Source organism: Saimiri boliviensis, chromosome 5 (assembly GCF_048565385.1).
Source record: "Saimiri boliviensis isolate mSaiBol1 chromosome 5, mSaiBol1.pri, whole genome shotgun sequence".
NCBI lineage: Eukaryota > Metazoa > Chordata > Mammalia > Primates > Cebidae > Saimiri > Saimiri boliviensis.
Window position 1 is genome coordinate 37,249,362 of NC_133453.1, and position 25,181 is coordinate 37,274,542.

Genomic DNA, 25,181 nt, shown 5'->3' on the forward strand with positions numbered 1-25,181 from the left:
TTAATTACCTTTGTGATGATTTCTACCACCATCTTTACTGTCCAAGTGAAATTTGTAAATAATGTAACCTACTTACATACCCACTTTTTATATGAATGTAATGCCCCAACACCTAGTATGAAGGAGAAATAACGAGAAAGTAATTTATAATAAAGTAATATATCTGTTTCAGTATGTAAATGCTTAGTTGCCACTATTAAAAGACATAATGAAGTAGTCAGACCTTACACCTACCTATAATCAAGAACTTTGGGTTTAAGAGAAGTGAAATTAGAAGTCTTTTATTTTCTCAAGAAGTAAAGGAAAAAGAACAAATATGGGTGGATTCCAGAATTAAAACATGTTACGATAAGTGATAGCATATGTGACATACTTGTATATGCTATGAGAAAAAGGGAAATAATCTTAATTGAAGTAGAGATAATGTGCTAAAACAGTTATAGGCAAGCAGAGAAAATGGAAACGTAAAATTCTTGCAAATGAGTTAAGATTATCATTGCAATGACAAAATCATTTCAGTGTTATAATGTGGGATGAGGTGATAGTAATAAAATGACTTTATCTGATTTTTTATAATGTAGATTTTTTTTAATCGTGCTATATATTTTATTTTATTTTTTTGAGATGGAGTCTTGCTCTATTGCTCAAGCTGTAGTACAGTGGCATCATCTCGGCTCACTGCAATCCCCACCTCCCTGGTTCAAACGATTCTCCTGCCTCAGCTTCCCAAGTAGCTGGGACTACAGGTGTATGCTACCATGCCTGGCTAATTTTTGTATTTTTAGTAGAGATGGGGTTTCACCATTTGGCCAGGCTGGTCTTAAACTCCTGACCTCAGGTGATCCACCCGCCTTGGCCTCCCAAAGTGCTGGGATTAGAGGCATGTGCCAACACGCCCAACCTTTCATACTATGTATTTTATATGACAGCAGTAGTATGAAATATTTTAAAACAATTTTTACTAATAAAGCTCATTTCATGTTTTCACTAATTTAATATTATTTAGTTCTTAATTCTGTTAAAAGGAATTCTAAATTTCTCCTATTATACTGGCATGTGACAGTGCACACTGCCAGTTGTACCAGCAACTCTTATTTCAAGCTAGTTTTCCATTGGTGAAATTATTTTCCAACATTATGAACAGCTCTTTGTAAACTCAGAACAAAAGAAAGTGCAGACTTCTTTTAGTTTATTTTAGAGGTCAGTAGCACTCCTGGAAAATTCATTCATTATTAAAATTATACAAAACACTTTTTAAATGTAAAATGAAATTAGGTTCTAAGATTAGATTGTTATAAACAAGATTTCCTATCTCTATGACTTTCCGTCTAAGAACATTTAAAAATCATGTGGAATCTTGGACTTTTATTGTTGTTACTGACATTGTACCATGCGTACAAGGCATCTAGCATTTTCGACTTCCCAATAAATACCAGTAACTCTCCCTCTCCTCTTCATTGTGGCAAACCAAAATGTCCTCAACATTTTCTGTAATTCCTGCCTGAGGGCCGAACTACCCTCTTTTGAGAACCATTCTTTGCCCTCTGTTTCTACTCTGCCATGCTACTCTAGCAGCCTCTTAGTCATCATCCAGTACTGTAAGCTTTTTCAGAATTACTTTATTAAGCCCCTAATTTGGGGTTAGATACTCCTCTCCTTGCTCACCTACCTCTTACACTGTTTTGTAGTTATAAGTTGGTCTGCATCTCCGTATTAGACTATGGAGCATTCTGTGAGGCAAGGAATGCCCATCTTGGGCACCTTTGCATCTTGCTGGCATAGTTCCAGGCTCAAAAGTTAGAACCTAAAAAATCGTTGAATAAAAGAAGAGGAAAAGAAAGAAATAAAACGAATCATTAAAATGGATTAAAAATAAGCCCCTGACTTTGTGTCTATAGTTGGTGAATAAAAGAAATATAAGAAGGCCCTGTTTATATGAAGTTATGTGCATTTTTGTTAACTGGCAACACAGCCAAAACTGAAGGCTGATTGGATGCCGTGCCCAAACCATTATCTTTTTTTTTTTTAAACTAAACATTTAAAATATATTCCTAAACAGAATGGGCCGACTTAGCCACAGTAACTGCTAATCTCCATAGCAGAACCACCCACAAAGACACAGACAGTACTGATTTTTTTCACCATTGATTAGGGCGAAAAATGTACAACTTGTTTCTGAACCAGAACTACAATTTCTGCAGTTAAAAATGTTTCACTAATAATATGGCCCTGGTAGAAATTATGTAGTTTTAAAACTGCATAATTCACTTTCCTTAGTCATTCAGCTTTGTACCACTCTTCTCACCCTCTTGAATCCTTCCAGTAACCAGTTTTACCTCACCCCTGCCCCTTTTTTTGGAAGAGCAAGGAATTCTAGGATCAGTGTTATGGCTGGTACCAGTTAGAGGAAGATACTTTACTTTATTTTTTGAGACAAGGTCTCTCTCTGTTGCCCAGGCTGAAATTCAGTGGCATAATCCTAGCTCATTGCAGCCTTAAGCTCCTGGGCTCAAGTGGTCCTCCTGTCTCAGCCTCTTGAGTAGCTGGGATTACCGGTCAAGCCACCATGCCCAGTGGAGTTTGCTGTTTCTGGTTTCTAGATGTTTGTTGTTTCTGCTACAAATACCTGTAATTTAAATCGAAATCTGCAGACCTGGCCTTCCTCACTGCTAATAACTCAACAGTGAATAGCTACGTAACCATCCATGCAGGATGTAATTTATTATCATGTTTAGCTATTGTTTGTGGTCTCATTTTTTGAATGTGGCATATTTTGGGACCACCAACCATAATGATTACCCTCTTTTTATTTTAAGCTATTTAAATAGTTTAACATTTCAAAACAGACAACTATTCTGTGTCATTAAACAGATACAATTAAATATTGCCTCATACTTACCAAATTATCAGTTTTTTGGTGACTTGAAGTCTTGAGGTCATGAGATGGAAAATTGATTAAATCTTTGTTGTTTTTTTTTTTAAAAGCTTAAATTTGAATTTAATGTTTGGAATTACATTTACCAAATCATAGTTTGTTTTGATGGCCTGAGGCAGATTTTAGTTTTTAAAATTTGAAATATAATTGTCGGAATATAGATACTCACTTGGAGATCTTTTTTCTAAAAAAGTAATTTTTATAAGATAAATAGCAGTAAGTTTTCAAGAAAGTAATTTCTTGAAATACGTTATATATGTTTTACATAGTAATTGTGTAACAATACATTTTCCCCATTATATTTGAATAGTAAAAAATGAATGGGAATAAGAGCAATGAAGTTATAGTTGCTCTTTTATTTTTATTTTTAAGTGAAAGCAAGTTTATTAGAGAAGTAAAGAAACATGGCTGGGCACGGTGGCTCATGCCTATAGTTTCAGCACTTTGGAAGGCCAAGGTGGCTGGATTACCTAAGGTCGGGAGTTCAAGACCAGCCTGGCCAATGTGGTGAAACCCTGTCTCTACTAAAAATACAAAATTAGCTGGGTGTCGTGACCCATGCCTGTGAACCCAGCTACTCAGGCAGCTGAGGTAGGAGAATTGCTTAAAGCCAGGAGGCAGAGGTTGCAGTAAGCTGTGATCATACCATTGCACTCCAGCCTGGTTGAGAGAGGGAGACTATCTCAAGAAAAAAAAACTAAAACTAAACTAAACTAAAGAAAACCAAAGAATAGCTACTGTTTTAAATTGTGCTTTTTGTTCTTTATTTTTCCCAGTTCCCTCCCTCCTCCTCGGCTGAGCATTAACCTCAAACTAAATTGAATTTTCAGAAATTTCCACTTACCTAGAGTCTTTATGAAGCAGTCAGTCAGTCTTACCTTTAGGAGGACTACACAATCTAGTTAAATTAGGACATAGGGATAGTTTTCTCTGTTCTTATTGTTTGACTGTTAGTGCTAATCTTGGTGAATATGTCTAATTTTAAAAAAAAAATTGGAACTTAGGTTTCTTTTTTTTAAAAAAATAAGGAATCAGGGAGGGGGACAGGTATGCTTGTAAAGTTTACCTTGCATTAAAACACAGCTTAAAAAATGCAGGCAATTAAGTACCATATAGCAAAATTAACACAGTATAGATGTGAGCAAAGATGATAATTGTCATCTGTAACAATGTTTTTAATCTTGAAGTAGTGTGTTTTGTCATCTGTGAACATATAGGTACTTTTTTTTTCTTGAGACAAGAGTTTTGCTCTTGTCATCCAGGCTAGAGTGCAGTGGCTCAATTTCTGCTCACTGCAACCTCTGCCTCCTGAGTTCAAGCGATTCTCCTGCCTCAGCCTCCCTAGTGGCTGGGATTATATATAGGTACCTATCAGCCACCTGGCTTATTTTTGTATATTTAGTAGAGACAGGGTTTCACCATTTTGGCCAGGCTGGTCTCAAACTCCTTACCTCAGGAGATCCACCCACCTTGGCCTCTCAAAGTTCTAGAAACCATGTACTTTTCTTGTAGTGGGTACCGCTCTAGTATTTGTTTGCATTAATTTCTTTGCAAATAATTTGTCAAGAATAACTTGACCTATATTTAAATTTATAAAATGTAGAAGAATATTTTCTATACTTTTACTCAGTTGTATTGTACCTTTTTAAAAAATGGTGATTAGTAACTATGTAGCATTAAATACTAATTTGGACTTTTTTCATGAGAGGCCAGTCCAAATTACATGTATGTCAGAACAACTGTAATTTAAGGAAAAATGAAATACAATTGTAATAACTTATCTTACAACATATTACTGAAAAGTTATTAAGGAGTGAATGATAACAAACTATGCCATTCACAGATAATTTTCAGGAAAACAATTACTTGAATTAATCAATTTAAGTGTGTGACACTTCTGAATATTTTGTTCATGTCATTTGCGATGCAAATTCTTTACTGTGCGATGTACTCCTATTTATATTCTGATATGAGTGGATTAATAAAATTGTACTGAAAACAGGTATATCCATCAGGCAAAATATTGAATATTTTTCCTCTTGGTGCAGTTATGATTGAATTGATCAGAAATGCTTGGAAAAGTTTTTCAAAATGATGTCTTATTGAAATCAAAGTAACTATTTAAAGCTATGTAGGTCTTGATAGACTTCAACAAGAGAAAGGAAGTTTAGTCATTGGTCTCTGACATGTATTTATTTGTGTGCTGTGTACAGTGTTCACGAATGCTGGCCTAGAAGGCAGACTGGCTCTGTGATCTTTGTACTGTCCATTTTCCCAAAATGTACTATCCATTTTTCCAAAGAGGGAGGGATCAGCAGGGATCAGCAGGAGTCAGCTGGGACACACCTATGGGCATAAATGATGTCTTTACTTCTCTCTTTTCTTTTTGTTTGTTTGTTTTTTTTTTTTTTACTTTTCTTTGTGGACATGTTTCATTCAACTTAGGGGAAAGATATGAGATAGATTATAGAGAATCATTCTTTACTTTGTCTGCTTTATGTTTTAAACACATAAAACCTCCACTGACTTCTGTTATTGCCTTTTTTTTTCTCTCTCTCTCTCTCTCTCTCTCTCTTCTGCACAAGCACTCCTATCTGGACAGGGAAACCTCCCTTCTTCTGAGAAACATTGCAGGAAAACCTTCTCATTTGCTGACCAAGGTGATACTTCTTTCCACATGCATGTAACTATTTATTGCCTTGTAGGTAGAACATGATTTCTGTTTTTGATCATGCTCTTATATTATTATTTTCTTATTCTAGCATCTTTGTCATTAATGGAGATACTTTTTCTTTACAGAAGGTAATTATTTATGATCTTAATGACTGTCAGGCAATATTGAGAGTATAAAATACATTCAGTAATTTTCACTAGTTTTTAAACTTTTGTAAATGCCTAATAATCTTCCCAAGTATGTTGTACTTTTTCTAGTTTAACACTATTGCATTTTAAAGTCTAAAAAACATTGCTTTAATTGTAATTTTTACTACTAACAGTTATCCATACTCTGATTTTCTTTAGCAAACTTTGTTTCCTAGTTCTTTGTATTATCACCTCCTCTTTAATTAAAACATTTACTCATATAAACAGAATCTTAGTTAATATTAATTTAGTCAAATTGGAAGAGAAAGCTGCAATTTTAATTGTCTGGTTTTCTGTGCTTGGAATGTTTTGAATCAGTCCAGCCAGATTTTCACTCGCTTGGTATTTTATACTCATTAAAAATCTTTTAGCCATTATCATCATTAACTAGAGAATAATACAATAGGGAGGTTAGATTGCTTTCTCTCTTTTTAAGTCATGTTTTAATTTTATTAGCTTATTTAAATATTAAATACAATATCAGACTTACTTCTGAAAAATGTACATAGTTATGGGTAAGGTCCCTAAGTTTTTATTATTGTATCTGAGGTTTGTATGCTTTAATTTATTTCTAACCTTGTACATTGATGAAAGAAGATGGTAGACCAAAATTAAAATCTCCCCAAGAAGTACCTCAAAGACCCCTGAACAAAGTCAACAGTAGGACCTTTTCTCTACCCTGAGTTTTCTCTCCTTAAAGCAGATCTATGACTAGTGATAGAAGTTTCAAGATCAGGGAAGTGTAAAAGTCTAAGCCGGTTATAGCTCTTTCCCTTTTCCTCAGCCCTCCCTTCTTCATTCGTTGTTTACTCTCTTTCCCTAGAGTCCACACTTGTATCTTCAACTAGGATCTCTATTCTAGATGGATCTCTCTCCTAAGAGCACATTTCCAGATGGCTATTAGGCATTTCCTAGAAGATCACCACCATCTTACCGGTACCTTAAATCCTACAGGTCTTTAGTTTACTTACCTGCGTTATCCCTGGGGTCCATAATTTATATCCATCGTCATCTTTTCTGTTTCTGTTTAGGATGCTGCCATTTTCCTAGTTACCAGCTTTGAGCCCTCTGATCATATTTGCCACCTTTCTTCTCATTTAATGTCTCCAATTTCTAATGGGGCTCAGTAAATCTGCAGGATTTACTGAGCTCATCCATTCGTTGCATTCCCATTGCCACTACTCTACTACAGGTTCACTCTTAGCTCTTTATGTGTGCCTGTCCCTCTTCCAATCCATTTTATTATACACGGCTCTCAGATTAAATTTACTATTTTCCCATTTTCATTGCCAATTCAACAGTATTTATTGAGCCATGAATTGCTGGGTGCTCGATATAACATTGTATAAAATGTACCTATTCCCTACCCTCAGGAGTTCACAGTCTACTTATGAAGATAGATAATAAACAGTGACAAGCAAGCATGTAAAGAAGTTTTAAATCACGCTAAGTGCTATGAAGGAAACAAAGGAGTAGAACATACTGGGGAAAAGATTCGGGGTACATTTTATTTAGATGGTGAGATCAGAGGGTTCTAGGAGGGTAACATTTAAGCTAAAGCCTGAAGGATGCAAAGAAGCCAGACTGGGGCGCAAGAGAGTGTTCCATGTAGATAGGTCAAGGGAAAGCACTTGGCGTGTTTGAGAAGTTGAAAAAAGACCACTTTGCCAGAATCATCCTAGTTGAATAAAAGTACAAGTGTCTTGATTTGGGTTTGGAGAAGCAGGCTGGAGGAGCCAGATCACTCAAGCCGTACTGAGGCTTTTTTATTTTTATCTAACTGCAGCTGGAAACTTGAATAAATAACTTCATTTATCCATTCAACGAATATTTACTGAGTATCTACTATGTGCTAGACAATGTTTTTGACCCTGGAGATACAGAAGTGAACAAACCAAAGTTCCTACCAAAGCAGAGTTATTTTTTGCAAGTTTTGAATAAACATGGTCAGTGGCTTATGCCTGTAATCCCCGAACTTTGGGAGGCTAAGGCAGGTGGACTGCTTGAGCCCAGGAGTTAAAGACCAGGCTGGCTAACATAGTGAAACCCCATCTCTAAAAAAAAATATAGAAATTAGCCTGACTTGGTGGTGCATGCCTGTAGTTCCAGCTACTCAGGAGGCTTAGGTGGGAGAATCACCTAAGCCCAAGAGGTGGCGGATGCAGTGAACCGTGATCACATCCACTGCACTCTAGCCTAGGCAACAGAGTGAAACCCTGTCTCCCCGCCAACAAAAAACAAAAAGTTGCATGATAAATAACGGTCATTCCTTGGTGTACACAGGGAATTGCTTCCAGGACCCCCATTGATACCAAAACCTTCATATACTCAAGTCCTGAAGTTGGTCCTGACACCTTGGACATGAAAAGTCATCCTTCTATATAATGAATTATTTTCATTATTTGCTTACTTAATTACTATTTTTTAGACAGAGTCTTGCTCTGTCACCCAGGCTGGAGTGCAGTGATACCATCTTGGCTCACTGCAACCTCCACCTCCCAGGTTCAAGCAATTCTCCTATCTCAGCCTCCTGAGTAGCTGAAATTACAGGCACATGCTACCACTCCCAGCCAATTTTTGTGATTTTTTTGTTTGTTTGTTTGTTTTTTAAGTAGAGATGGGGTTTTGCTATGATGGGCAAGCTGGTCTTGAACTCCTGACCTCAGGTGATCTGCCTGCCTCAGCCTCCCAAAGTGCTGGGATTATAGGCATGAGCCACCATGCCTGACCTATACAGGGAAATTTGCATCCTGAGAATACTGTATTTTCTGAGTTTGGTTAGGAATGCAGAACCCTCCGGTATAGAGGGCCAAATGTATTTACAGAAAAACATTTGCATATGTAGCTCAAACTCAGGTTTTTCAAGGATCAGCTATAGTTGTTACTGTTACTATTTTGATTCTAAGCAGTGTTTTGTAATAACTATTTAATGATCCTTAAACTGCTTATATCACTCCAAGTTCTATTTGAATCATTTTAATTTACATAACTTTTTATTGTAATCTATGAAATAAACTATATCCTGAAGAAAGTATTAACCACTGTTTAGCCCCTTAATTTCAATTGGGTTTGTTCTGCACTTACAAAGCGTAAACTTCTCAGTTGAAGGAACAGCTTAGCAACAGTAGCACTTTCTGTAAGTATTCTTATTTTTACACCATAGAGAATGTTCTAACACTTTGTCACCACAGTGTTGGCTTTCATTTAATCATAGGATCTTCACCTAGTTTTTGTCCTTTATGTAAATTTGAGGAGGCTTGGCATTCGGTAGTTATTGATAGCCACACAGGAGTTTTTCAGTAGAAAGTGGATTGTCTCTTGCCCTTTAAGAGAAAGTATAGGAGAGAAATTTAAGATTTTATATGTGTGAGGTATTATTTACTTATATTTAGGATAGTTGTGAAGAAAGGGATAGTCAAAGGATATGGGGCAGAAGTCTTAATACCTGACTTTGGCCCCAGAACATGAGATGAATAAAGCTTTGCCTTTGTATTAAATTTGGGCTGTAAACATCAAATGTAGATTTGCATTGCCTTTATAAATAAACTATTGGAAATCTTCTAAGTATGTCATCTAAACGTATCAGCAAACGTTTGTTGTTTTTTCCTGTATTCTACAACACCCCATGAGCTTAAGACAATTTCTATTTTTCCAAAGTTGTTATAGTTAAAAGATATGGTGATTGCTTAAATATAGTAGACACATGGAACTCTCCGAGAAAGAGCTTATCACCCACAGGAAGCATAAAAATATTAGGAGTCTTGCAATTTGACATAAATATTTTCATTTTCAGTTTTGTTCCAGGGATGATATTCAGACACTAAAAGAGGTATCATGATTAGTTCTATTTCTTCAAAAAGCTGCTAGCAAGGATTATCCTTTTAATAAAACTAGAGAAATATAAACTAAAATATGCCTAGGTTGAAATTAAACCAGCTCTTAAATTTTAATTTCATACAGTTTTAACATGGACTAATTTATATAAGCATAAAGAGTAGCATTTTGAGAAAATGGAAAAGCAGCTAGATTTGGATTTGTTAAAATAGCCCCCCATCTAGCTGCTTTATAAAAATTTCTTGTTGATGGTTAGGAAATCTAATTGGTTTAATGTATGTTAGTTGGTTACACATCCTTTTTTGGGGAGGGGGGACGGAGTGTTACTGTGTCACTCAGGCTGGAGTCCAGTGGCGTGATTTCTACTCAACCTCCGTCTCCTGGGTTCAAGCTATTCTCCCTTTCTCAGTCTCTCGAGTAGCTGAGACTAAAAGTGCCCGCCACTGCGCTGGCTAATTTTTGTATTTTTAGTAGAGATGGGGTTTCACTATGTTAACCAGGCTGGTCTTGAACTCCTGACCTCAGGTTATTCACCCACCTTGGCCTCCCAAAGTGCTTGGATTACAGGTGTGAGCCACCATGCTTGGCCAGTGTTGTACATTCTATGCATATATATGATAACATATGTCCACCATTGTAGTATTACACAGAATAGTTGCATGGGCACTTAAATACTCTATGTTCTGCCTATTCATTCCTCCTTCCTCCTTAACCCCTGGCAACCACTAATCTTTTTATTGTCTTTATGGTTTTGACTTTTACAGTGTCATGTAGTTAGAATTATACACTAAATAGCTTTCTGAGATTGGCTTCATTCACTTAGTGTTATACGCTTCATGTTCCTTCATGTCTTTAGAGCTCATTTCATTTTAGTGCTGAATAATATTTCATTGTCAGGATGCACCATAGTTTATCTTTTACTTACTGGATGACATTTTTGTTGCTTCCCAGTTTTGGCACTCATGAATAAGGTTGCTATAAACATCCATGTACATGTCTTTGTAGACATCAGTTTTCAACTCATGTTTAAATTGCTGAATTGAATTGTGTGGCAAAAGTACATTTAGTGTTGTAAAAAACTGCTAAACTGTCTTCCAAAGTGGCTGTACCATTTTACATTCCTACTAGCAATGAATGAGAGTTCCTCTTGTTCCACATCCTTGCCAGTATTTGGTGTTGTCAGTGTTTTGGATTTTGGCCATTCTAACAGGTGTGTACTGGTATCTCATTTTACTTGTGATTCCCTAATGACAAATAATGTTAAGCATCTTTTTATATGCATATTTTCTAGCTGTCTTCTTTAGTGAGTTATCTTTTCAGATCTTTTGCCTGTTTTTAAAATCATGTTCATTTTTCTTTTAAGGAGTTTTAAGAGCACTCTTTTGCTTGCGCTCGCTCGCGCGCTCTCTGTCTCTCTCTCTTTCTCTCTCTCTCTCTCTCCCTCTCTCTCTCTTTCGATAATGGTTATCAGATTTGTCTTTTGCAAATATTTTTCTCCAAGTCTGTGCCTCCTTATCTTCTCATTCTCTTGAATATTCCTTTTTTTTCCTCAGAAATATGTTCAGCTTTGAGGGCATCTTCTGTACTTTTAAAATGATACATTTACAGATTATATAATACCATAAAGAATTTGGCCTTTTAGAAGTTCATGTTTGGCGGGGCGTGGTGGCTCTTGCCTGTAATCCCAGCACTTTGGGACGCTGAGGCAGGTGGATCACTTGAGGTTAGGAGTTCGAAACCAGCCTGGCCAACATCGTAAAACCCTGTCTGTACTAAAAGTGCAAAATTAGCTGGGCATGGTGGCGGGCACCTGTAATCCCAGTTACTTGGGAGGCTGAGGCAGGAGAATCGCTTGAACCCGGGAGGCGGAGGTTGCAGTGAGCCAAGATTGTACCATTGACTCCAGCCTGGGCAACAGAGCAAGACTCCATCTCAAAAAGAAAAAGAAAAGGCTGGGCACGGTGGCTCAAGCCTGTAATCCCAGCACGTTGGGAGGCCGAGGCCGGTGGATCACGAGGTCAAGAAATCGAGACCATCCCGGTCAACATAGTGAAACCCCGTCTCTACTAAAAATACAAAAAATTAGCTGGGCATGGTGGCGCGTGCCTGTAATCCCAGCTACTCAGGAGGTTGAGGCAGGAGAATTGCCTGAACCCAGGAGGCGGAGGTTCCGGTGAGTCAAGATCACGCCATTGCACTCCAGCTTGGGTAACAAGAGCGAAACTCCGTCTCAAAAAAAAAAAAAGAAAAAGAAAAAAGAAGTTCATGTTTGTGTTCCAAATGTACAGAACATTGATTCCACATACCAGCTTTTCCTTGTCATACTTTAAATTTACTTTTCAGGGATATGAAGTGAAACTTGTAAATATACCTTGGTAAATTTTCATTTTTGCAATTCATGACAATATAAGGATGTGGCAAATGAGCTATGAGGAATATAATAAGATCATTATCCCATTGAGAAAATATTCATGAAACTTCTGCCTTCTTCTTTCTCTTCCCCCAAAATTATCAAGTAACTGATTTCATAAAAACTGCTGGAAAATGCTAGTATTGCAGATTCCTTTATAAAGTAGTGCTCTATTCATTAAAAATGCATGTAAGTTTGGGTAATTTACCTAATAATTTTGTTTCTTTAAGACTCAGAATTCTAAAAACTGAGAGTTTTAATGACAGTAATTTAGTTTCTTCATTTCATAGTTTATTTTAAAAAGAGAAAAATTTGTATTTTAAAATGTAGTCAACATGTTTTATAATTCTGCTATTTGTTTATTTGCATAAAGGATTCTTTAAAAATAGGATGATTTAATCTTTTAGTCAGATGAATATATAATAGTGTAAGAATTGAGTCTTAGCCCTCTCTATTTTTAAACTAAAGTTTTTTTGTTTTCTGCGTAATTTAGTTTACAGATAGTATTTCCAGACCTTGGTTATTATATTAATTCACTGGTTCCTTTCATTGGAAGGGATCAGATTTCTGGCAACCAAGCTCACTGCCTTCCCTAACCACTGTTTTCTTCTCTGTGTTACAGAATAGTAAATGCTAAGCTTGAAATGGTGGGAGACAGCCTAGAGTATAAAACAGAAAGAAAAGCAGTTCATAAATAAGAAAACCAATAGAATTTAGGCAGACAGAATAAATGTATGAACTGAATTGAGTTTCACTTTTTTGTTTTTTGCCCTGGAAGCTTTAGATTTTTAATGAAGAATAACATATGGATTGCGGTTTTCATCACAATGCAGAGAGGATAAAGTTTGGCTGATATGATTAGTTTTTTTCTTTTTAGACTTAAAGGAATATATAAGATGGAAGTTTAATTTTATTTTATCTTATTTTTTTTTTTTTATTTATTTTGAGTGCAGCGGCATGATCTCGACTCACTACAGCCTCTGCCTCCCAGATTCAAGCAATTCTCCTGCCTCAGCCTCCTGAGTAGCTGGGATTACAGGCACCCACCACCACACCCAGTTAATTTTTGTATTTTTAGTAGAGACGGAGTTTCACTTTGTTGGCCAGGCTGGTCTCCACTCCCGACCTCAAGTGATCTGCCCACCTTGGCCTCCCAAAGTGCTGGGATTACAGGGATGAGCCACTGCACCCGACCAAGAAGTTTTCATTTTTCTTACATATTTTACAGAGTAATCAAAAGTCTAGAAATAGAAAAGAATCATAAGCAAAGGTTTACCTATACAAGTTTTTTTTAAATTGGAGATTAATGCCACAGCATATTATGACCTATTGCTGGAAATTACAAGTAAGTACCAGTATTAGAGTACTGTATACTAATTCAGAAAAAAATAGAGAAATTGTTTAAATATATTTTTAGTTATAATTTTTATTGCTTTTTAATCTAAGTTTTCTGAGGTAGAAGCTACTAGAAATTTTAAGTTATTTGGAAAATTATATTTAGCATTTAAAAATCTTTTCAGTGAATTAATAGAAACATACTTTGAGTTTACTGACATGAGATGTTGATTACATTATATGATATTCCAAAGCAGAGTGAAACCTAGGCAATAAAGAAGCTTCCTGTGTTTTTATTGGTATATTAATGAGACTGTATCTACACTTTTTATTTTTTAAAGGGTTTTTGTATGGTTGTAAATAAGTAAATATTTTTTACCGTGGATATTTTTATGACAGTAATATAGTTTCAGTGTGACAGAACAAAACATTAGTATGCAAAAGCTTGTCCTTACTTTGGAGGGAGTATAAATTCAGAGTTGAGGGATTGTGCAGGTAAAACAAATTGTCAGGCCCAAAGATGGCCACTATACATCTCCTATCCCAGAACCTGAAATTTATCTACTTCACATTAACAAAATCAAACTTGGTAATTTACTGCGTCACAGATTACTTTTTTTTCCTCTGGAATATGGAATGTCGAAATGCCTTACTGTCAGATATCTTCAGGTCTGCATCTATAAAATATTTCTTTACAATATGTCTGCTTTTTGTGAACAGAGTTATTTTTTAAATGTGCTCTATGTGTGTGATGTTATATTCTTAATGAAATTATGCTAGGAACATCCTTAAGGATAAAAAATATTTCTCAAATATTTCATCATCTTAGCATTGTTTATCTGAAATGTTTTGTGTTCACAGGAAGAACAGGCAGCAAAATTGAAAGCTGAGAAGATCAGAGTTGCCCTAGAGAAAATTAAAGAGGCACAAGTGAAAAAGGTGATATGTGGGCCTCTTCCTGGTTTGGGATTTTTATAAGTTTTATGGATTTGTAAAGAATTACGTTGTTTATGTAATTTACCTCTAAGATATGGAGAGAGAGAGAGAGAGAGAGAGGGGCATTTCTTCCTAGTAATATATTTTTCACATATATTATTTTTTGTGGGTAAAACGTGTTATAAAAGAAGTAATTTTGTGGTTCTAAATTATCCTAAAAGAGTAATCATAACATTATAACCTAATCTGTTATATTTTTAAAATGCTTTAAATTTATTTAAACAGGTTATTTGATGTCTGATTTTTAGCCTGTATTTTTGCATAATAAAGGCATTGTTTTAATTTATATACAGATACATTAATCTAAATTTTATTTGGTATTAGACAAGTGCCTTTTCTAGAATGCCATTTTTCAGTGTTCTTTTATTGTTCTTTTTATCTGTTATAGCTGGTGATTAGAGTCCACATGTCTGATGACAGTTCAAAAACAATGATGGTGGATGAGAGGCAGACAGTAAGACAAGTACTGGATAACCTGATGGACAAATCCCACTGCGGTTATAGTTTAGACTGGTCACTGGTAGAAACCATTTCTGAATTACAAATGGGTTAGTGATATCATTGCTTCAATTGCTTTCTAATTTTTGTGTAATTTCATCAGTTTGCATGTTGAAAAAAGCATTTTGAGTCATCTTTATAGATTTTTTGATAAAATTACCTTTCATAATTTGGCTTCTTTTTACATTATTATTTTCTGAAATATTTTAAGAGTTCTTTGAATACAAGATCATTTCCAGTTCACTTCAGATTCTATAATAGCCAAAACCATTATAAAAAGTATTGAAAATATTTTTTTCTTCAAGCTACATACATTGATGCATTTACTAAAGATTATTATGTTAATTTGAATTTGTACTAAAGTCTTTAAACCAGCATTTGACTCAGGGGAAACATAAAGCACATTAACAAATTTCAAAGAATCCATATCTAGAACATATTCTTTAACATATGTTCAGTATATAGAACATGTTCTTTCATTTCTAATTTGGAAATTAGAAAATACATCTATGTTTAAGATTAAACAACAGTCATGGATCAAAGAAGGAATCATCTTGGAAATGTTCTAAATGCCCAGAACTAAATACAGTTGGAAATACTTGATATCAAAACTTATAAAATGTAACTAATGTTTTGTTTTAAGGGTGGTATGGGAAAACGTTTAAGGCTGAAGAACCATGTACTGCAAGTCAGAAGAGCTAGATTCTAGTCCTGGTTCTTCCATATATCAGCAGTGTGACCTTTGTTATGTCCCTAACATAATTAAGGCATATTTCTTTGGAAAATTAGGGAAGACCAGATAATTCTAGGGGCTGTAATGCTGGTTAAGATTCTGTGGTTCTGAGGTTAACTAGCTCACAAAATTTCATGTCTTTCATGCAATTCTAATGAATACTACAAAATATGGATATTTTATTTTGGGACAGAGAGAATCTTTGAAGACCATGAAAACTTGGTTGAAAATCTTCTTAATTGGACAAGAGATAGCCAAAACAAGCTTATATTTATGGAGCGTATAGAAAAATATGCACTTTTCAAAAACCCACAGGTAAGACCAAACAACTTACAGAGGTCAGGATTTATAAATATGTGTGTGTCCTATTTTATTTGATTACTGCTAAGTTCATAGAGTTAAAAGACTGGCAGCCATCTGGTTGGATCGGTATTATTTTTTGTGGGTAACATGTGTTATAAAAGAAGTAATTTTGTGGTTCTAAATTCTCCTAAAAGAATAATTATAACATTATAACCTGATTTGTTATATTTTTAAAATGCTTTAAATTTATTTAAACAGGTTATTTGATGTCTGATTTTTAGCCTATATTTTTGCATAATAAAGTCATTGTTTTAATTTACATACAGATACATTAATCCAAATTTTGTTTGGTATTAGACAAGTGCCTTTTCTAGAATGCCATTTTTCAGTGTTCTTTTACTTTTCTTTTTACCTGTTATAGCTGGTGATTAGAGTCCACATGTCTGATGACAGTTCTAAAACAGTGATGGTGGAGCATTTACAAAATCCTATAGGAGCATTTACAACTACTACCGCTACTGCTACTACTACTGAGGTGGAAAGTTGGTTGGTGCCCATGTGTTAGACCCCAAAGAGGTTCCCAGTCCTCCAGAGCCAGATGGGGTGAGCCGTTTTGGAAGCAGAAGTATAGCTCTAGCGAGTTACCAGGTCTTTTGGCTCTGTAATCCAGAGCTGTGTTGAACCCAGCTATTTATTTGTTGAGTTTGTCATCTCATCAAAGAAAAGTACTTCTCTGCTCTAGCCATTTATCCAGTTGACAACTTTCTTTTGGAATTATTTTTTTAAACATCCCAGTAACTTTGATTACCAGTTGGCTCCACATTCTAATAAATGTTACTTTGATTTATTTGACATCTTTCCTTGTTCCAAAATAATGTTTGAGTTAATAGTTCCCAATACCTAGACATTTTACAAAACTCAGTAGGTAAGGAAAAACAAGAACTCCACAGTAAAAAGTAATAACGAGGAAAAATAACAGTAGTGTTAAAGGTATTACATAGTTATGCTTCAGATGCCTTAATCATGACACTCTTCTGGATGTCTTAGTGAAGAATATGTATTTGGGGGTATCACCAGATCTTTTTGTAGGCAATTACAAAAAATAATTACAGTCAGCTCTCTGTATCTGTGGGTTCTGCATTTGTAGATTCACCCAACTGCAGATCTAAAATATTCAGAAAAATAATTCCAAGTTCCAAAAAAAACAAAATTTGAATATGCCACACATTTGAGTACTGCATGGAATTCATGCAAATTAAGTGATGTGTAGGCACTGTATTAGATATTACAAGTAATCTAGAGATGATTTAAAGTACAAGGGAGAATGTGCGTAGGTTATATGCAAATATGACTCCATTTTTATAAGGGACTTAAGCATCAGTGGATTTTGATATACAGGGGAGGTCCTGGAATCAATGTCCTATGTACAACAAGGGATGACTGTGTACTAATGATTAGAATTCAGATTTTCAGTTGAGTCAAGTCAATGAGATTATTATAGTCCCAGAGAATTTGGGATTTCTTCTTAAAAGGCCAGAAAACAAATTTTCTACATCTAGATCAGTATATTTTAAGGAAATTTGTCTTACTTGTACTTTCAGATTCTTTAAATATAGCTTTCATTAGATACCCCAAAACATATTTGCCAGCTGTTGAATGTAATATCATCTCACGTCTGGGTGAGGGCAGTTTATATGACAAGTGGACAGGCAAGGAGGAACCTGTGTTAAGCATTTTAGTGATGATGCCCATATACAGGTAACTTTTCAAAGGAGTACCCTCATTATTCTACTCTATACCAACAGAAATTAGAGTTGCTATTTTTCTAGAAGAAAACATGCATACATCTGTGCCAAGGGAATAACAGACTGGATTTATCCTTTAACTTTTTTTTCCTCCCCAACACGTCCCTTTCATATATTTGTTTTTCCAGAATTATCTTTTGGGGAAAAAGGAAACAGCTGAGATGGCAGATAGAAACAAAGAAGTCCTCTTGGAGGTATGACACCCCCCATTTTCCTGCACATTTTAAAATTAAAATATTAAGTACCTTTTTTATCATGATCATCTTTTGGAAAACCGTAACTGAATTTTTGGCTGATTTTAGAGAACTAAAATCAAAGAAGTCAGTATACTTGAAAACTTAAATAAACCCTTACTTACCAGCAAGGCAATTAGGAAAGTGATGATCAGCATTCAGTTTTCATAGTGATACTAGCTGCAGTTAAGTAAAAATCCTCCTTATAATTTCTAATTTTTCAGTACTTTGAGGAGAAAGAAATTAATTTGGACCCAAATGTCCTGTATTAGTGTTTTCTGAGGATTTCTTTTTTCTTTCACAAATACATGATTTATTTCTTTAATATTAGATTTTTATCAGAGCCTAGTGTTCAGAATTTAGAATTTTGAGTGTTTATAGTCCTTTCAACCTAGGATTAATTTTTTTTTTTTTTTTGAGACAGAGTCTTACCCTGTCGCCCAGGCTAGAATACAATGGCACAATCTCAGCTCACTGCAACATCTGCCTCCCAGGTTCAAACGATTCTTCTGCCTCAACCTCCCAAGTAACTGGGATTATAGGTGCCCACCACCATGGCCAGCTATTTTTTGTATTTTTAGTAGAGATGGAGTTTTACCATGTTTGCCAGGCTGGTCTCGAACTCCTGACCTCGTGATCTGCCCGCCTTCGCCTCCCAAAGTGCTGGGATTACAGATGTGAGCCACAGCACCTGGCCAGGAATTTCTAATTGAAGTTAAATTAGCAGCTTAGTTTTAATATAAAACCATTTGTTTAATAACTGTCATGCATTTCACAGGATTAAACACAACTTTGTTGTGAGAATTCAGCTATCATAAGTCTTTCCAAATCATCTTGTTGTTTTAGGAATGTTTTTGTGGAAGTTCTGTAACTGTACCAGAAATTGAAGGAGTCCTTTGGTTGAAAGATGATGGCAAGAAGTCCTGGAAAAAGCGTTATTTTCTCTTGCGAGCATCTGGTATCTACTATGTCCCTAAAGGAAAAGCAAAGGTGTGTCCCTTCTGTTGGAATTTGAACTTCCTCATTATGCTAATTGCTTTTAATTTGTATTGAGTATGCTGACAAGGTGAACCCAGGCTATGATTTGTTTCAGTTCATGGAAGACACAAAATATTGCTTTGTTTATTACTGTTATGAAGAAGAGGAAACCTGAAAGTTCTTTCTTCTCTGGTCACTAGTTGGGCCTATCTCACTTCTCTTTACCAAGTTTGAAATCATAGTTTTATTTATTGTTTTTGGGGACTCTTCCTAGAGTAGTTTTGTTTATTTTTGTTTGAGAAGAACAGCTCAGCTCTCTGGGATTACAAGTTTTTTGATCTTGATTGGGTAATATGCTTCTGCTAAGGGCCATCCTTGGGTAGCTGTTACTTCGGTGCTTATTGGGTACCAGGACTGTTTTAAACTTTTTTACAGTATTTTCTCATCTAGTCTTCACAACAATCCTATGAGCATACATTGTTGCCCTTATTTAAGTGGTGAAGAAACTCCCCAGTTGTGAATCATTGTACTTGACATATGCATTATGGGCATTGAAAGACTTGATATTTCCTTGTTCTTTCCAGAGAGTTCTATTATACTATATTGCTTTTAATATACTAGGCTATATTGATAATATCTTTAAAATGACAACACTCCCAAACAAGTTAGTGTTCCTTGTGAATGACAAAACAGTAAGTAAATTGGTCCACCTTTTTTATTATGTTGATGATTAAAGAAGAAACATTTATGGAGCATCTCATTGTCTTATGTAAAATAGCAATAATTTTTATTCAGTATTAGTAAAAGTAAAGTTTTGATTCTTAACTAGAAACTGTTACCCAGGTATATTTGCTTGTTTGCACATTATTATTTATTTGGTCTTTTTGGTGTTTTGATCTTAGGTCTCTCGGGACCTGGTGTGCTTTCTCCAGCTGGATCATGTTAATGTTTATTATGGCCAGGACTATCGGAACAAATATAAAGCACCTACAGACTATTGTCTGGTGCTAAAGGTAAGCATGCATCTCTTTTTAGGAATTTTAATTGATGTTAGACATAGAGCAGATTATTGGCCATTTTAGAATTGTTTGGATTCCATCAATTATACTGCTTTTGCTTTATTCTTGAAGTTTAAAAAGGAATGGCGAAGTGCGGTAAGGAAAAGAAGCATGTGCTGTATCACAGCAGACCCGGAGCCAGTTATCTCTGGGTAAGGAGTGAATTGTAAGCTTTGAGTTGTAAAATACAAAATATATTTGAATATAAATTTGAGATTCTCATTTAACAGCAGGCTTATTTTAGGAACAGAGCTGAATGTAGGTCATAAATGTGCTTTAGTTCTTTTCCTGTACTTATTCAGCAAACCATCAGAGGGCACTGTGTCCAAGTTCAAATCAAACTAGCTGTCATCTGGTCCAGAAATAATTCTTGTCTCTTTTTTTTTCCCCTGAACTATAATCACGATAGCCCAAGCATGTATTGCGATCTATCTGAGCTGTTTTTGGAGAGGATTCCTTTTTTCTTCTTTATTGAAGCTTTTGTACTTCTTACACTGATTATATCTGTACTTTTGAGAAGAACTGACATTTTAAGCAAATTTGTAGTGATCTATTAGAACATTGATAAAAATGATACACAAAAATTCAAGAAAATTATAGAAATAATTTTATTCTCATTGGCTCATCTTTGTAATTCCTTGGTAATGACTTAGGTCTATGTGTTTGTATCATTTCAGCTTGCTCTGAGAATTGTCACTTAAGTTTGGGAACTGCCATTTGTTTAGGATTTTAGGATTTTGGAGTTTTGATTGCTTTGATAAAATTTAGTATGTTTTCAGTATATTATAATGGCAACTTTTTTTTTTGGAGACCAGGGTCTTGCTCTGTCACCCAGGCTGTGGTGCAGTGGCACAGTCACAGCTTATTGTAGCATTGACTTCTCAGGCTTCAGCAATCCTCTGAGCTCAGTCCCCCAAGTAGCTGGGACTGCTGGCACATGCCACCACACCCAGTTAATTTTTGTATTTTTAGGAGAGATGGGGTTTTGCCATGTTTGTCAGGCTGGTCTCGAACTCCTGGCCTCAAGTGATCAGCCTGCTAAAGTGCTGAGATTACAGGCGTGAGCCACTGCCACTGCACCCGTGCACTCAGCCTGTGTATTATTCTTTTTGGGGTTTGTTTGTTTGTTTGTTTTTGAGGCTGAGTCTTGCTCTGTTGCCCAGCCTGGAGTGCAGTGGCACCACCTCTGCTCACTGCAACCTCCGCCTCCCAGGCAATACTCCTGCTTCAGCCTCCCAAGTAATTGTGGTCACAGGCACTCACCACCACCAATGCCCAGCTAATTTTTGTATTTTTAGTAGAGACAGGGTTTCACTGTGTTGGCCAGGCTGGTCTGGAACTCCTGGCCTCAGGTGATCTGCCCCCTTGGCCTCCCAAAGTGCTGGGACTATAGGCGTGAGCCACTGTGCCTGGCCTAGCCTGTATATTATTGTAGTTTAATTTTTTCTTAGTTTTAATTTCTAATGTAAATATTGCTGGGGTGGAAAAACTTCACTTCCATCCTCTTAGGGTCCTTACTGGGCACATAAATTAAATTGACATAAGAGAGGTCAACAGGAGAAAAACATAATAGAAATTTTACATGGTATGGAAGCCCTTATAAAGAAATGAAGACTCAAAGAAGCAGTTAGAGTCAGTTACTTGTATACTGGATTGGACAAAGAATAGTTTGTGAAGAAACAACTAAATTATATGTGAAGGCTTAGAGATACACGTTATTTTAACAAGGCCTGTACAGAATTCTGTTGGTTTCAACTTCTTGTCCCTGAGGAGAAAGATATTACGGCTTTCTAGTATTGGGAAGGCATCTTTCTCATGGTAATTTCATCTTTTGCTTTTAAGAAATAGTACGAAGGTCAGAGTGATCTTCTGTACTTGCTATTTTTCAAGTGTCTTTTAGCTTAAAATAGTCAATATGCCAGGATGATACATTTTTAACTCCTTCAATATCAGTAAGCATAATCCATATAAAAGAAAGTTATTGGGAGTTCCCATACATGAAAACAATAAGAGTTGTTTGATTATTTCAGTGGCTCAAGGTTGTCAGTGAAAATTCAAATGCTTTCCATCTTTCCTTATTCTACTTTCGCATATCAGGTTATTCTCAGGCTGACTCACCTCATAGTCACAAGATGGCTGGTACAGTTCTCAGCGTCACATGTAGATCCGGCCAGCAGAAAAGGGACTATTGCTGTCTGTATTTGTCTTTTATAAGAGGAAGGAACTATTTCATAGGAGCTAGTAAACCACCCTCCTTTTGAGAGTTATTGGCCCAGAGTACATTTTCAGCTGACAAGCCAATCACTGACAAGGGAATAAAACTACTGTGGTTGGCTTACAGCAGTCAGAATTCACACACTGTGGGATATAGGTGAGAGGTAAGGCTCTGCCAGGAAAGAAGTGGGGAGGAAGAGATAGCCATAGGGAACCATGCCCAACCTGTTAGTATCATTTTAAAAATGGAATGTTGACCTTTCTTTCTTAATAGATATTCATCTGTTTTGGGAGCAGTTTCATTTTATATTCTCTGGACTCATTAAGAATCCACATGTTGAGCTTCTGGTTTTTAGCAATGAATGTCTCCTCCACACTTCGTCTTAACCCTGGTGTAATTTTAAAAGTGACAGCATAATATTGTGGGGAAAAAAAGGAGAAGAGGTAGCAGATTCAAAGGGGACACATTTTAATAAGGGAGTAGTAGTATGAAATAGTAGTTAATTCCCCTCTGGGGTCCCGTTCCATACACTCTTGTGAAAGCTTTCTCTCTTCCTCTCCTTTTTCTCTTTCTCTGCCTAAATAAATCACTTTCTGCCCCCCAAAAAAGAAAAAAAAATTGTAGTTAAAAGCATCCACTCTGGGATGAGATTGCTTGGTTCAAATTCTAGTACTACCTTTCACTTACCGGAAGTAACTTTGAATGCTGTTTTAATCTTACTCTGTGCCTTACTTTCTTCTTGGAACATGGAGATAATACATAAATCAGAGGGGTTTTGTGAGTATTGAATGAAAATATAAAGTATATTAAATACTTCACCTAGCATCTGGTACATAGCAAGGGTGCAGTAAATGCCACTTTTAATAAAATAATGTATTAGCAAAACACAATCTGCAGAGGTGCTTGTACAGAGCCTGGATGACCATACGGAAAGTGATGAATGCCTTTATTATGTGAGAGGATGGAAAACTTTTTTGAGATTTTAAAAGGAATTTTAAAGTAGCAAATTATCTGATACTTGACTTAAAAAGACTCAAATAGTTACACCAGAGTACTCTTCAGGATATTGTCTGTATTCCTGGGTTAGAGAGATGAGGAGAACAGGATGGAAGATAATTTCTCTTTGATTTTCCCAGATATTGTGTTGATGTTTAAAAAAAAAAGCCCTATTTTTGTACAGAACACATAGAAGCACACATGTACTCTCAGGGTTTCTGCTACAGTTGAACACCCATGCAGTCAAGAATGGTTTGCAAATCACCATGAAGGGAGTAGGTGGTAATGTAGCTGCCAGCCATCTAAAGCAGCTTGCTAAGATCTCTGAACCTTGCCCTGCAGGCAGTGCCTCCATGAAGCAGAACAGTCTCTTAAACCCTCATTGACAACACTAAGAAAGCTCTTTTCAGTTGGCCTATTTATCTTCTGCACAAACTATAGTTTGCGGAAAATAGTTCTCAATAAGTATATGTTGAATGAATGAATGAGGTAAAATCCTCCTCCTTCCTTTTATAGAAGAATATATACTTCTCTGTCTGTCCTCCTTTGCTTTTTCAAGATCATTACGATGGTTTATTATAATGTAATTTACCATGGACAAGGAGCATATTCCAAGAGAGAACCTATATTATCAGGAGGGAAGACTTACGTATTATTTTGCTGACTTCTTACTGTTGAGGGTTTATTGTTTAAAACTGGCTATAACCTTCAACAAGAAAATTGGTTTTGGTATTAAATGTTATAGGAGCTGAGCCCTGAAAAACAAAGAAAAGAATAGAATTAATGGATTTAATTTTTTTTCTTATTGTAGACCAGAGTGATTGATCTTTAACAATGCAGATAGATATATGACTTCTGATGGTGTCCATCTATTCTTGCTGCATTGAAAATATATTTAAATTACTTATTTTATTGATCTCATGGATTTTCACAACAAATGAATGTGATTGGGGAATTTTGGAAAACTAAATTCTTTTAAAGCCTTTTTTTCTTTCTTATAGCTGAAGACAAATTTTAAATTTTTTCCAGGCAAAACACAGCCATTAGTTTTTTAGTTTTCAGAACAGTTGAAAAAAGATGTAATCCTAAGTCATTACATTCAGAACAAGTATCATTTAGGGCTTTTCTTTCCAAGGACCTAGTAGTTGAGGCTCTGTGGTGTTAAAATTCCTTAAGCATATTCCTAACACCTGCATTTTATAGCCAAGTTTCAGTCAGTCACCTCTCAGCCAAGCCTCAACTGAGAAGTGCAGTGGGTTGTGAAAACTAAATTAAATGTGATGATGCTGTTGAGAGCTGTGTGTCCCCTGGAGGCACATGCTGCAGCCCTGCAGTTTTGAACAGCCTTGCTGTACTCACCTGTCTCCACCTCAGTGACAGGTGTGACTGTAGACTCTTGTCCCAGGTGCTGTGCCATAGGCTTGGTGTTCTCAGCCTAGTAATTCACCTCACCTCTAGACAACCAATGAAGTTTTGTCAAAGTCCCTCTCTGATTTGGAGTCTTCTGCACCCATAATTTCAGTGGGTTGAAAGTGAAATAAACTTTTTTTCTTTCATAATCTTGTAGATGGAGAATTTTATGGACTTTGTTAACCTTGATTAACTTTGTTTCTTTGAAATATAGAAGGAAGCTGGGCGCGGTGGCTCAAGCCTGTAATCCCAGCACTTTGGGAGGCTGAGGCGGGCGGATCACGAGGTCAAGAGATCGAGACCATCCTGGTCAACATGGTGAAACCCCGTCTCTACTAAAAATACAAAAAATTAGCTGGGCATGGTGGTGCGTGCCTGTAATCCCAGCTACTCAGGAGGTTGAGTCAGGAGAATTGCCTGAACCCAGGAGGCGGAGGTTGCGGTGAGCCGAGATCGCGCCATTGCACTCCAGCCTGGGTAACAAGAGCGAAACTCCGTCTCAAAGAAATATAGAAGGAATGTTTGGGAATTTTCCAACATGTGAAGATCTATTTTAACTTGGACGTCTTGACCTAAATTT

The 25,181-nt window shown here is 36.1% G+C and overlaps 1 protein-coding gene across 6 annotated transcripts in view; it reads left to right on the forward strand.

The window, feature by feature from the left end:
- The window catches only part of RAPH1 (Ras association (RalGDS/AF-6) and pleckstrin homology domains 1), a 105,080-nt gene that overhangs the window by 55,678 nt on the left and 24,221 nt on the right, over positions 1 to 25,181 (forward strand). For 4 of the 6 annotated variants that reach the window (XM_074399209.1, XM_074399208.1, XM_039470266.2 and 1 more), the window contains exons 6-12: positions 5,521 to 5,595; positions 14,238 to 14,315; positions 14,761 to 14,920; positions 15,797 to 15,918; positions 17,840 to 17,905; positions 18,791 to 18,934; positions 19,825 to 19,935. In XM_074399209.1, the coding sequence (XP_074255310.1) occupies positions 5,521 to 5,595; positions 14,238 to 14,315; positions 14,761 to 14,920; positions 15,797 to 15,918; positions 17,840 to 17,905; positions 18,791 to 18,934; positions 19,825 to 19,935 (756 nt within the window). The remainder of the gene's footprint in view (positions 1 to 5,520; positions 5,596 to 14,237; positions 14,316 to 14,760; positions 14,921 to 15,796; positions 15,919 to 17,839; positions 17,906 to 18,790; positions 18,935 to 19,824; positions 19,936 to 25,181) is intronic. The other 2 variants (XM_074399210.1, XM_010336418.3) reach the window with 1 other exon arrangement.